We start from the raw sequence: 13,798 nt of genomic DNA, 5'->3' as shown, positions 1-13,798 counted from the left end.
GCAGTGGTTGAGAGTCCGCCTGCCGATGCAGGGGACATGGGTTCATGCCCCGGTCCAGGAAGATCCCACATGCTGTGGAGCAGCTGGGCCCGTGAGCCATGGCCACTGAGCCTGCGCGTCCGGAACCTGTGCTCTGCAACAGGAGAGGCCACAACAGTGAGAGGCCCGTGTACCACAAAAAAAAAAAAAAAAGACTGGCGACAGTGGACATTCTTGTCTTGTTCCTGACCTTAGAGGAAATGCTTTCAGTTTTTCATCATTGAGAATAATGTTTGTAGTGGGTTTGTCGTATATGGCCTTTATTATGCTGAGGTAGGTTCCCTCTATGCCCTTTCTGCAGAGTTTTTATCAGAAATGGATGCTGAATTTTGTCAAAAGCTTTTTCTGCATCTATTGAGATGATCATATGGTTTTTATTCTTCAATTTGTTAATATGGTGTATCACATTGATTGATTTGCATATATTGAAGAATCCTTGAATCCCTGGGGTGAATCCCACTTCATCATGGTATATGATCCTTTTAATATGTTGTTGGATTCTGATTGCTAGTATTCTGTTGAAGATTTTGCATCTATATTCATCAGTGATATTGGTCTGTAATTTTCTTTTTTTGTAGTATCTTTTGTCTGGTTTTGGTATCAGGGTGATGGTGGCCTCATAATATGAGTTTGGAAGTGTTCCTTCCTCTGCAATTTTTGGGAAGAGTTTGAGAAGGATGGGTGTTAGCTCTTCTCTAAATGATTGACAGAATTCACCTGTGAAGTCATCTGGTCCTGGGCTTTTGTTTGTTGGAAGATTTTTAACCATAGTTTCAATTTCATTACTTGTGATTGGTCTGTTCATATTTTCTATTTCTTCCTGATTCAGTCTTGGAAGGTTATAAGAATTTGTCCATTTCTTCCAGGTTGTCCATTTTATTGGCATAGAGTTGCTTGTAGTCATCTCTTAGGATGCCTTTGTATTTCTGCCGGGTCTGTTGTAACTTCTCCTTTTTCATTTCTAATTTTATTGATTTGAGTCCTCTCCCTCTTTTTCTTGATGAGTCTGGCTAATGGTTTATCAATTTTGTTTCTCTTCTCAAAGAACCAGCTTTTAGTTTTATTGATCTTTGCTATTGTTTTCTTTGTTTCTATTTCATTTATTTCTGCTCTGATCTTTATGATTTCTTTCCTTCTGCTAACTTTGGGTTTTGTTTGTTCTTCTTTCTCTAGTTCCCATAGGTGTAAGGTTAGATTGTTTATTTGAGATTTTTCTTGTTTCTTGAGGTAGGATTGTATTGCTATAAACTTCCCTCTTAGAACTGCTTTTGCTGCATCCCATAGGTTTTGGATTGTTGTGTTTTCGTTGTCATTTGTCTCTAGGTATTTTTTTATTTCCACTTTGATTTCTTCAGTGATCTCCTGGTTATTTAGTACTGTGTTGTTTGGCCTCCATGTGTTTGTGTTTTTTATGTTTTTTTCCCTGTAATTTATTTCTAATAAACCATAGCGTTGTGGTTGGAAAATATGCTTGATATGATTTCAATTTTCTTAAATTTACTGAGGCTTGATTTGTGACCCAAGATGTGATGTATCCTGGAGAATGTTCTGTGTGCACTTGAGAAGAAAGTGTAATCTGCTGTTTTCGGATGGAATGTCCTATAAATATCAGTTAAATCTATCTTCTCTATTGTGTCATTTAAAGCTTGTGTTTCCTTATTAATTTTCTGTCTGAATGATCTGTCCATTGGTGTAAGTGAAGTGCTAAAGTCCCCCACTATTACGATAGTTACAACAGTAACTATTGTGTTACCACTGATTTCCTCTTTTATAGCTGTTAGCATTTGCCTTATGTATTGAGGTGCTCCTGTGTTGGGTGCATATATATTTATAATTGTTATATCTTCTTCTTGTATATTTTTTATAAATTTATTATTTATTTTTGGCTGTGTTGGGTCTTCATTACTGTGTGCAGGCTTTCTCTGGTTGCAGCGAGCAGGGGTTACTCTTCCTTGCAGTGCATGGGCTTCTCATTGCAGTGGCTTCTCTTGTTGTGGAGCATGGGCTCTAGGTGCACGAGCTTCAGTAGTTGTGGCTCACAGGCAATAGAGTGCAGGCTTAGTAGTTGTGGCTCACGGGCTTCACTGCTCCGTGGCACGTGGGATCTTCCCAGACCAGGGTCTAAACCCATGTCCCCTGCACTGGCAGGCATATTCCTAACCACTGCACCACCAGGAAAGCCCTTCTTCTTGGACTGATCCCTTGATCATTATGTAGTATCCTTCCTTGTCTCTTGTAACATTCTTTATTTTAAAGTCTATTCTATCTGATAAGAGTATTGCCACTCCAGCTTTCTTTTGATTTCCACTTGCATGGAATATCTTTTTCCATCCCCTCACTTTCAGTCTGTATGTGTCCCTAGGTCTGAAGTGGGTCTCTTGTAGACAGCATATATACAGGTCTTGTTTTTGTATCCATTCAACCAGACTTTGTCTTCTGGTTGGAACATTTAATCCATTCACATTTAAGGTAATTATTGATATGTATGTTCCTGTTACCATTTTCTTAATTGTTTTGGGTTTGTTTCTATAGGCCCTTTTTTTTTTTCTTTTTTTTTTTGGCGGTACGTGGGCCTCTCACTGTTGTGGCCTCTCCTGTTGCAGAGCACAGGCTCCGGATGCGCAGGCTTAGTGGCCATGGCTCACAGGCCCAGCCGCTCCACGCATGTGGGATCTTCCCAGACTGGGGCACGAACCCATGCCCCCTGCACTGGCAGGCGGACTCTCAACCACTGTGCCACCAGGGAAGCCCTTTGTAGGCCCTTTTCTTCTCTTGTGTTTCCCACTTACAGAAGTTCCTTTAGCATTTGTTGTAGAGTTGGTTTGGTGGTGAATTTTCTTAGCTTTTGCTTGTCTGTAAAGCTTCTGATTTCTCCATCAAATCTGAATGAGATCCTTGCTGGGTAGAGTATTCTTGGTTGTAGGTTCTTCCCTTTCATCACTTTAAATATATCGTGCCACTCCCTTCTGGCTTGTAGAATTTCTGCTGAGAAATCAGCTGTTAACCTTATGGGAGTTCCATTGTATGTTATTTGTCGTTTTTCTCTTGTTGCTTTTAATAATGTTTCTTTGTCTTTAATTTTTCTCAACTTGATTACTATGTGTCTCAGCATGTTTCTCCCTGGGTTTATCCTGTCTGGGACTCTCTGCGCTTCCTGGACTTGGGTGGGTATTTCCTTTCCCACGTTAGGGAAGTTTTCGACTATAGTCTCTTCAAATATTCTCTCGTGTCCTTTCTCTCTCTCTTCTCCTTCTGGAACCCCTATAATGCGAATGTTGTTGCATTTAATGTTGTCCCAGAAGTCTCCTAGGCTGTCTTCATTTCTTTTCAGTCTTTTTTCTTTATTCTGTTCCACAGCAGTGAATTCCACCATTTTGTCTCACAGGTCACTTACCTGTTCTTCTGCCTCAGTTGTTCTGCTATTGATTCCTTCTAGTGTATTTTTCATTTCAGTTATTCTATTGTTCATCTCTGTTTGTTCTTTAATTCTTCTAGGTCTTTGTTAAACATTTCTTGCATCTTCTCGATCTTTACTTCCATTCTTTTCCCAAGGTCCTGGATCATCTCCACTATCATTATTCTGAACTCTTTTTCTGGAAGGTTGCCTATCTCCACTTCATTTAGTTGTTTTTCTGGGGTTTTATCTTCTTCCTTCATCTGGGACATAGTCCTTGGCCTTTTCACTTTGTCTATCTTTCTGTGAATGTGGTTTTCATTCCACAGGCTGCAGGATTGTAATTCTTCTTGCTTCTGCTGTCTGCCCTCTGGTGGATGAGGCTAGCTAAGAGGCTTGTGCAAGCTTCCTGATTGGAGGGACTGGTGGTGGGTAGAGCTGGGTGTTGCTCTGGTGGGCAGAGCTCAGTAAAACTTTAATCTGCCTGTCTGCTGATGGGTGGGGCTGAGTTCCCTCCATGTTTGTTGTTTGGCCTGAGGCGACCCAGCACTGGTGCCTACAGGGTCTTTGGTGGGACTAATGGTGGACTCTGGGAGGGCTCAATGCCAAGGATTACTTCCCTGAGCTTCTGCTGCCAGTGTCCCTGTCCCCATGGTGAGCCATAGCTGACCCTGCCTCTGCAGGAGACCCTCCAACACTAGCAGGTAGGTCTGGTTCAGTTTCCAGTGGGGTCACTGCTCCTTCGCCCTGGGTCCTGATGTACACACTCTTTTGTGTGCCCTCCAAGAGTGGAGTCTCTATTTCCCCCAGTCCTGTCGAAGTCCTGCAATCAAATCCTACTAGCCTTCAAAGTCTGATTCTCTGGGAATTCCTCCTCCCATTGCCGGACCCCCAGGTTGGGAAGCCTGGCGTGGGGCTCAGAACCTTCACTCCAGTGGGTGGACTTCTGTGCTATAATTGTTCTCCAGTTTGTGAGTCACCCACCCAGTGGTAATGGGATTTGATTTTATTGTGATTGCACCCCTCCTACCATCTCACTGTGGCTTCTCCTGTGTCATTGGACGTGTGGTATCTTTTCTGGTGAGTTCCACTGTTTTCCTGTCAATAATTGTTCAGCAGTTAGTTGTGATTCTGGTGTTCTCCCAAGAGGAAGTCCTGAGGGATCTTTTAATATCTTTAAATACTATCAATAGTAACAATCAGCACCACCATTTATTGAGTATCTAGTTCATGCTCCCACACTATGCTAAGTGTTTCACATGTACCATCTCATTAATTTTTTTTTTCTCCTCATCTCATTCATTCTTTACATTTACTCTATGCAGTAGGGACTGTTTCAGTCCCCATGTTATAGACAAGGAAACTGAGGCCCTAAACAGTTAAGTGACTTGCTTAAAGTGATAATGCCAGGAAGTGCTAGAACTAGAATTAGCTACCAGATCTGTGTCGACTGAAAAAAAAATGCACACCTAAAAGTTGAGAGTTATGTTTTATTTGGCGGACAAAACTGAGGACTTAAGCCTGGGACACAGCATCTCAGATAGCTCTGAGAGACTGCTTCCAAAGACGTAAGAGAGGAGCCAAGATATACAGTAGTTTTTGCAACAAAGACTATGTAGTCAGAACATCAAAAGATTATTGTTAATTAGAGAAAATCAGGTATCTCAAGTTAAGGAATTTAGCGCTTTTCTATGTATGGGAAGATGCAAGCGTCTGGGCTCTTTGAAATCATTCCTTTGATATGCACCTCAGCTATCTGGGCCTGTGCTTTCTCATTCTGAGCCTCCTCAGGGTGCACCTTCGGGGGTGGCTGCAGTAGCTGACCTCTAGACGGGGAGCATCCTGTTTCTATCCTGAGTTCCCTCGGGGTTCATCATAGGGGCAGCTGTAATGTGATGGCTTGAGGGCTGTGACACATTTGTTTGCTGATTTTGCAGGTAACATTTTTTCATTGACATCTGCCTGACATCACAGCAGCCTGAGCTCTTACTCTGAACCACCTCTGATAGTACTGATTCTTCTTTTTCCTTGGGAAGCAAGTCCTGTCACCCAGGCCTCTTTTGGTGGAATAAGGAGAGTCGGAAGGGTCCTTGGGCGGCAAACCTCAAGAATTTCTAGTCTGGAGCATCTCATTGTTGACAAACACCAACAGTGAATAAGCAGGAGTACCTATTAACACCTGTTTGTTTTCCTTTTGAAATCCTAATGAAGATGACTTCAGAGGGATGGAGTATTTTAAGTAGCTCCTTCACCAAAGCCCCAACCTTTGAAGTAAAACCCAAGCTGCTCCACTAAACAAACATCAACCCTGCCCACAGATTTGAGTTTCCTGGCCAACACCCCAACAAGGACATCACAATACAATGGCCTGGGCTTTGTCCTGGCCTGTGGCTCTCAGCGTGTCCCAGGCAACCCTGGGCTGCCACAAAGGAAGTCAAAGGAGGGCAAGTAGAAGGAGTCAAGGGGACAAAGCAAATGAGGCCACTCCCTTCTGTGGGGGCACCTGCTCCACGGAAGTCTGGGGAGAGAGGTACATAGTTTACTTCCACTGTCCCTATCTTCTTATCAATCAACTTATTTTAAATTATGTGCTCATTGAAGAAACTTTGGGAAAAAACAGATATGAGGAGGAAATAAAAATTACTCACGAACTTACTCTGCAGAAACAAGTATTACTCTTTTGGAATCTATTTCTATTTGTGTTGTAGTTTTAACATAGTTGAGATTATACTTTATTAAAATATACGATTTTGTATTCATGTTTTAAAAAATAAATGTATCATCATGTAATTTACAATTATTTTCAAATATCATGTGCATGGGTAAACTGTATTTTCTTTAATTACATGGGCAAACCATGTTTTACTTAGCCATTCCTCTCTCTACTTTGAAGTATTTTCCAATTTTTCTAATCATTATAAATAACCCTGCAATTAATGACTTAGCATCATAAAGCTTGGTCTGTAATTCTGTACTACTTTAGGATAGGTTATCAAAATTAAAATTCATAAATCAAAAGAACAAACACTTGAACTACTGCCAAACTGCTTCCCAAGAGGGCTGTACTAATTTATAAGTCAACTTGCCATGTGGGAAAATGCCAGTTTGATAGCACTTTGCCAGAACTGAGAATTATCTTCTAAAATCTTTGCCAATTTGAAAGGGAATAAAAACCACTTCTTTGTTATTTCAATTTGCTTTTCTTTATTAGTTATCTAAGGAGTTGAATATTTTTTCATAGTTTTTAGTCACTTAGATCCCTTCTTTTGTGAATTCTCCCAACTGTTTTCTTCTTTAAATAGAGTGAATTATTCCTTCACAAATTTTATTAAATATCTAATTATGTGGTACAAATGTGAAATATAGAAATATGACCTGCAGATTTTATAACTGAACTTTGTATATACTGCTAATAGGAATTACTAATATATTCAAAGAGAATAGTTCAGAGACCTAACTAAAATAGAATTCTTCAAATATTTTAACAGATTAGAAATGTTACTTGTGACGGTCTCTACTTACAGCTGCCAACAATGGAAAATAACTTAAGTGTCCAGCAAAAGGGAAGGCCTGGGACCCCATGACAAATATATCTGAGGAATGGAAGTGGAGGTGGGGTGGGGTGGGATGATAAGACTTTTACTTCTCATTTCACATGTTTGAATTTCTTTTATTTTTACCAAGTACTTGAACTACTCCTAAAATTTAAAAAACTTAAATTTTGATGTAAAGAAATTAACAAATGTGACTAATGTCATTCATGATTCATATGAAACAAGTAATAAAATTAAAACAAATTGTGCATACAATATTACAAAAATGTTCATAAAATTCATTTGACAGAAATCTAGAGTGACATAATAAAAACATTTTTTTTCTGTGTAACCAAAACAATGTGGCTGCAAAGGAGTGACATATAACTTTTTTACATTTTTTCCCCCAAACAAAACTGTTCCATTGACTTAAAGGGTCTTTTGAAAGATGTTCTTAAAATGGCATACTTTACATTTTTGTGTGAGACTTCTATTGTACACACCTCAGAGAGCATGTCTTCAGTCTTTCTACCTTTGTGCTCAGCTATTTTAAAGGTGACATTTCCAAAGGCCAGTGCTCAATCCCTTCTGCCAGGCTGCCTCATACAGTCCTTACTTTAATGGACACCAGGCACCTTCATAAATGAGTCTACCTGAGCTGGACACTCTGGAAACAGGAACTGAGGCAGGGGATGTTCACAGACAGCAAAGAGTCATTTCAAGTAACCTGATAATAAGTTAAACTAAATGACCTACAGAAAGACTAACTACAACCACTCCAAGAGAAGCAATGTCTTATGAAGACCTAAGTCATTCCCATGTGCCACCCTAGAAAAGGTAAGTAAACTCTAAGTAAAAGGTCCTACATACAACTTTTGAGTCTTTATTTCCTAAGTGTGCAAATTATTCAGCAATAATGTAGGGAAATAAGAGCTCTCATACACTTCTTATGGGAGTATAAGTTGGTAAAACTCTTGAAGGCAATTTAGTGATAAATTTCAGAAATCCTAAAGAAGGTAAACATGCAGTGACACAATAATTCTATTTCTAGGACTTTAGAGTAAGAAAATAATTGAACATGCGTGTGACAATTACTGTTAGAAATTACATTAGAAAATTAACTGTATGGGAATTCCCTGGCAGTCCAATGGTTAAGACTCAGCACTTTCACTGCTGTGGCCTGGGTTTGATCCCTGGTTGGGGAACTAAGATCCCAGAAGCCGCATGATGAGGCCAAAAAAATTTAAAAATTTAAAATTAAAAAAAAGAAAGAAAATTAACTATAGTATTATTTAAACAGCTGAAAACTGGGAAATTAACTAGATATTTAATAGTAGAAGTTGGTTAAAGAATTTCTATTTATTCATCAACACAATGGAACAGTAAGCAGCCATGAAAAATGGCAGACTAAATGTTTACTGACATGTGGTAGACTGTATTTTTGGCCCCAGTTCTTAATCCCTCCCTATGTCCAGGCTCTTTGCCATATAACTTTGCAGTGCCCCCTCATTGTGGACAGGATGGAAATACCCACACCTGAGATCAGCCATATGTTATGTTTTGATCAATGTGATGTAAGCACATGTGATACAACCAGAAACTTCAAAAGCTCAAGCCTGATTGGGCCTGCTCACAGTTGTGTCTCTGCCATCACTATGAGAAGAATATGCCTAAATTAGTCCCCTGGTCCATGAGGATGACAGACATGTGGCGAAGAGCCCAGCCTAGATGAGCCAACTACAGTCAGCTGCTGATGCATGAATGAGCCCCGATGAAACCAACAAACTGCCTAGCCACATTCAACCTAGATCAGCTGACACCTATCTGACTTACAGACACATGAGCTAAGTAAATGTGTATTGTTGTTTTAAGCCACTGAGTTTTGGAGTGGTTTGTCAAATAACATTTTTGTGATGACAGTTAACTGATACAATATTTAAAAGTGCAAAAGAAAAATAAGGGAAAAAACTGGAAATATATACCTCCAATGCTAATAGACTTCTAGTGAAAAATGGTAGACATGTATATCATCTTTCCCTCCAAAAACCTTACTAAAATGACAATAAAGCATTAAAAATAATCGTAAATAACAAATTAACAGAAGAGACTATAGCAAAATAAATTTTAACATAATAGTGGAAACATTAAAAGCAGGAGGAAGAGGGATAAATGACTGAGCATTATGGAAGAAATTACAGCTCAATGGCCTGCAGAGAGGAATACCAATAAAAATCAGGCCAACTCACCCCATACATCTTCTGAGAGATCCAGCACCTTGAAGGTATCAGATACTACGGCAGGTGGGGGTAAGTTACAGAGATGAGAATCAAGCTGAACGTTTGTATACAGACCAGACAGAACCCCAGGTCTCACCTCAACTATGTGCAGCCAGGTGACTACCCCTACATACCTCATCCTTCTAACATTCTTAAATAATAAGGAGACAGCCAAGGATCACCATAAATAAGAGAAAATCTACCCATATGAAAGACAGCCCAAGACAAACAGAAAAAAAAGTGGGGTGGGGGCGGGGGGGGAGGGAATCCAGGAAGACAAAGAGATTATGCTTAGAACAAATGGAAACTGAAAACAAAAACAAAACCAAGAAAATTCAGAGAGATAAGAGAGGATATCATGGTGATAAAATAATAATGATGCTTCAAAGAAACAACCGGAGACCAAGAAAGAACTTAAATCAATAGAAAATAAAACACACAAATTAGATCAATCCAAAAAGTCCAATATCCAATAGACACCCCAAACGAGAGGACAGAGAAAACAGAGAGGAGAGAGAATCTGAAAAACAGTACTGGAATATCTTCTAGAACTAAAGGACACTAGTCTCTATTTTGAAAGGGCCTACCAAGTACCCAGTAATGAATGAAAAAAAGAACCAAGTAGACATAGTATCATGAAATTTCAAAATACTGAGGATAAAAAGAAGATCTTAAATCTTTTCAAAGAAAAAATTAGGTTACATATAATGGCTTCAAACTGTCCAACAGCAACTGGGATGCTAGAACACAGTGAAGCAATGCCTTCAAAATTCTGAAGGAAAATTCTTTCCAGTCTAGAATTCTATACCTTGCCCCAACTACTAATTTGGTGCTAAGTTAGAAAAACATTTTTTCATGTGTGGAATGATTCAAAATACGTATCTCACACACCCTTTCTTAGAAAACTACTAGAGGAAGTACTTTAGCAAAACCGAGGAAAAAAAATCAGTAAACGAAAAAAGGAATCTAGGAAAGAAGAGATACAATACAAGGGAATTATAAGGAAAAGTTCCACTATGACAGACCAGACAACAACCAGGACAGACTGGTGCAGGATGAAAGATGTGTGAGGCAGATCTCCAGAAAAATAACGGAACCGATAAACTATTTGATGTACTTAACATTTTTTTAAAACTACAGACCTAATTTGTTTTACTGTACTTTGCAGATATTGTGTTTTTTTACAAATTGAAGGTCTGTGGCAACCCTGCATTAAGTTAAGTCTATCAGAGCCATTTTTCCAACAGTGTTTGCTCACTTTGTGTCTCTGTGTCATGTTCTGGTAATTCTTGCAATATTTCAAAATTTTTCATTATTATTATGTTTGTTCCAGTGATCTGTGATTAGTGATCTTTGATGTTACTCTTTTAATTGTTTGGGGACACCACATGCCCATAATATGGCAAACAAATGATAAGTGTTGTCTGTATTCTATTTCACAGACTAGCTGTTCCCCCACCTCTCTCCCTCTCCTCAGGCCTCCCTATTCCTTCCTAATATTAAAATTCGGCCAATTAATAACCATACAATGGCCTCTGAGTGTTCAAGTTAAAGGAGGTGTTGCATACTTCTCACTTTAAATCAAAAGCTAGAAATAGGGCTTCCCTGGTGGCACAGTAGTTAAGAATCTGCCTGCCAATGCAGGGGACACAGGTTTGAGCCCTGGTCCAGGAAGATCCCACATGCCACGGAGCAACTAAGGCCATGCACCACAACTACTGAGCCTGTGCTCTAGAGCCCGCAAGCCACAACTACTGAAGCCCGCGTGCCACAACTACTGAAGCCCGCGTACCACAACTACTGAAGCCCATGCGCCTAGAGCCCATGCTCTGCAACAAGAGAAGCCACTCCAATGAAAAGGCTGAACACCACAACAAAGAGTAGCCCCCACTCGCCACAACTAGAGAAAGCCCACTCGCAGCAACGAAGACCCAACGTAGCCAAAAATAATAAATAAATAAAAGGAAAAAAAAAGCTAGAAATAATTAAGCTTAGTGAGGAAGGCATGTCGAAAGCTGGGATAGGATGAAAGCTAGGCCTCTTGCACCAAACAGTTAGCCGAGTGGTAATGCAAATGTAAAGTTCTTGAAGGAAATTAAAAGTGCTACTCCAGTGAACACATGAATGATAAGAAAGCAAAATAGCCTTATTGCTGATATGGAGAAAGTCCAAGTGGTCTGGAGAGAAGATCAAACCTGCCACAACACTCCCTTAAGCCAAAGCCTCATCCAGAATAAGGCCCTAACTTTCTTCAATTTTATGAAGGCTGAGAGAGGTGAGGAAGCTATAGAAGAAAAGTTTGAAGCTAGGAGAGATTAGTTCATGAGGTCCAAGGAGAGAAGCCTGTCTCCAGACCATAAAAGTGCAAGGTGAAGTCGCAAGGGCTGATGTAGAAGCTGCAGCAAGCTATCCAGAAGATCTACCTAAGACAATGAAGGTGGCTACACTAAACAACAGATTTTCAATGTAGAGGAAACAGCCTTATTTCAGAAGAAGATGCCATCTAGGACTTTCATAGCTAGAAAAGAGAAGTCAATGCCTGGCTTCAAAGCTTCAAAGGATGAGCTGATTCTCTTATTAGGGGCTAATATTTTTTATCAATAAAGTATGTTTAAATTAAGCTATGTACATTTTTTTAGACATAATGCTATTGCATACTTAACAGAATATAGTATAGTGTAGACATAACTTTTATTTGTGCTGGGAATCCAAAAAATTTGTGTGACTCACTTTATTGCAATATTTGCTTTATTGCTGTGATCTGGAACCAAACCCACAATATCTCTTAGGTATGCCTGTATTGTTAGGCACTTGAAAGATCTAGCAGAGCAACTGAGGGGAAAAAAGTGATTGGTACAGAAAGATAAAGCAAAACAAAAACAAAAACAAGCAAAACCCCCACAATTACTAATCCCAGAAAAAATAAAAGGTTGTACAAGAAAGAAAAAATAACCATAGCTATTACTTTTCCCATCAGTGAATAATACATATAATGTCATAAAATATAGGTACCAACTACTGATTTAATCAAAGCTGTGACATAACTTCTCTAGGAAAACCAGGTAAAGGGGAAGTGAAGATATTGGTTAAAAAAAAGCTAACTCTTTATCTCCCATAATAAGAATACAATAGATAATGTCTAAAATTTATAATTCATGAAACAGCAATACGAGGTCTTATTTAGAAATATGGAAATAAATACTAGCAAAAAAAAAAAGTAGTTCCTTCAAAGAAGTTGAACTAGGGATGGGAAGAAAGGGGCAGAACACTGCTATTCTCATTGTAAGCCTTTTAGAAGTTTTTGTTTTTTGTTTAAACTATGTTAACAGTGACTCTCTGAGTGGTAGAATTTCAGGATGTTTTAATTAATTTTTTTCTCATGGCTTATCTAAATTTTCTATAAAATTACTTGTGTAATTTTAAAAAATGTTTTTAAGTGTTGTATTTTTTTTTTTAATCCACAGCATAAGCATTACAAAAGCCTGCACAAATTAGGGACTGAACTTCCTTTGGGGCCTTACCTTTTATCGTGGTCAAAATGAAGAAAGCAATGAGGGTGTTGTTGATGGCGCAGGTAGACTTGGCAACACAAGACAAGACCGTGTAGGGATTTAAGAGATAGCTGGGAAAAAACACACATATTTGGCATTAGTAATCCTGGTCAAAGGACCAGGGAGTCCTGGCCACCATAGCCAGGAAGTTCAAGAGGTTTACTAAAACCATACTCAAGGGAAGGCAACTTCTTAGAAATAAGTTTTCCTAAGTAAAAGAGGATGGAGTGGGGTTGTGGCCAGTGAGTAAAAGGCACTGAACATTCACTGCCTATTCTGTGCTATGTGTTATATGGAAAACCATCATATTTCATCATCACGGATCCTGTAAACCAGCTATAACATCATTCCCATTTTGCAGGTGAGGAAATTGAGATTCAGTGGTTAAGCAGCCTAAGGTTTTACAAGCTAATAAATACATTCAAAATCAGGTCTTACTGGCAATAAGCCTATATTTTTTATTACTTCAGGCTTCAAAAATGATAAAAATTCTACCAATTCCCACAGAGCCATATATTTTAGGAATGGCTACAGTTATCTCTGAAAACCAGGAAAGTACTATTTCCTCAATCAGGTTCCTAAGCTCTGACACAGGCTAGCCCATTCAAGAGGTGAGAGCAGCTTAAGTTTAGTCCTCTTGGCAGCCAAGCTATATCCACCAAGCCAGACCCAAAAGACAGAATAAGTATCTGCTGAATTCAGTAAGCTAGTGGCCATTGAACTTCACAGGACAACCTGAACTTTCACTGGGAGGGAATTAAACTGAAACAGTCTTTTCCTGAGGTGGGAAGGAATGGACTGAAAAAATAAATTTGAAATGCTGAATAGGGAAATCTTATACAGTCATAACTATGTTTTTATTTATTTTTATCCTGCTTCCACAAAAGATCTGAGGCAGCTCAAATGAGAACAGATAATAAAAAGTGAGAGCAAAATTAAAATACAAATAAAGAATCAAGACCAGGGAAAGCATAAATAAAAGGAAAAAGTAAAGGCTAGGGAAAG

The 13,798-nt window shown here is 39.0% G+C and overlaps 1 protein-coding gene across 2 annotated transcripts in view; it reads right to left on the bottom strand.

Annotated features, from left to right (window-relative positions):
- PIGU (phosphatidylinositol glycan anchor biosynthesis class U) overlaps positions 1-13,798 on the bottom strand; it is a 123,421-nt gene that overhangs the window by 77,462 nt on the left and 32,161 nt on the right. For both annotated transcript variants that reach the window (XM_007447795.1, XM_007447796.1), the window contains one exon: positions 12,764-12,864. In XM_007447795.1, the coding sequence (XP_007447857.1) occupies positions 12,764-12,864 (101 nt within the window). The remainder of the gene's footprint in view (positions 1-12,763; positions 12,865-13,798) is intronic.

Source organism: Lipotes vexillifer, unplaced genomic scaffold (assembly GCF_000442215.2).
Source record: "Lipotes vexillifer unplaced genomic scaffold, Lipotes_vexillifer_v1.1 scaffold397, whole genome shotgun sequence".
Classification (NCBI taxonomy): Eukaryota; Metazoa; Chordata; class Mammalia; order Artiodactyla; family Lipotidae; genus Lipotes; species Lipotes vexillifer.
Note: the sequence above shows the minus strand (reverse complement) of the source record. Positions and strands in the feature narration are given on the sequence as shown.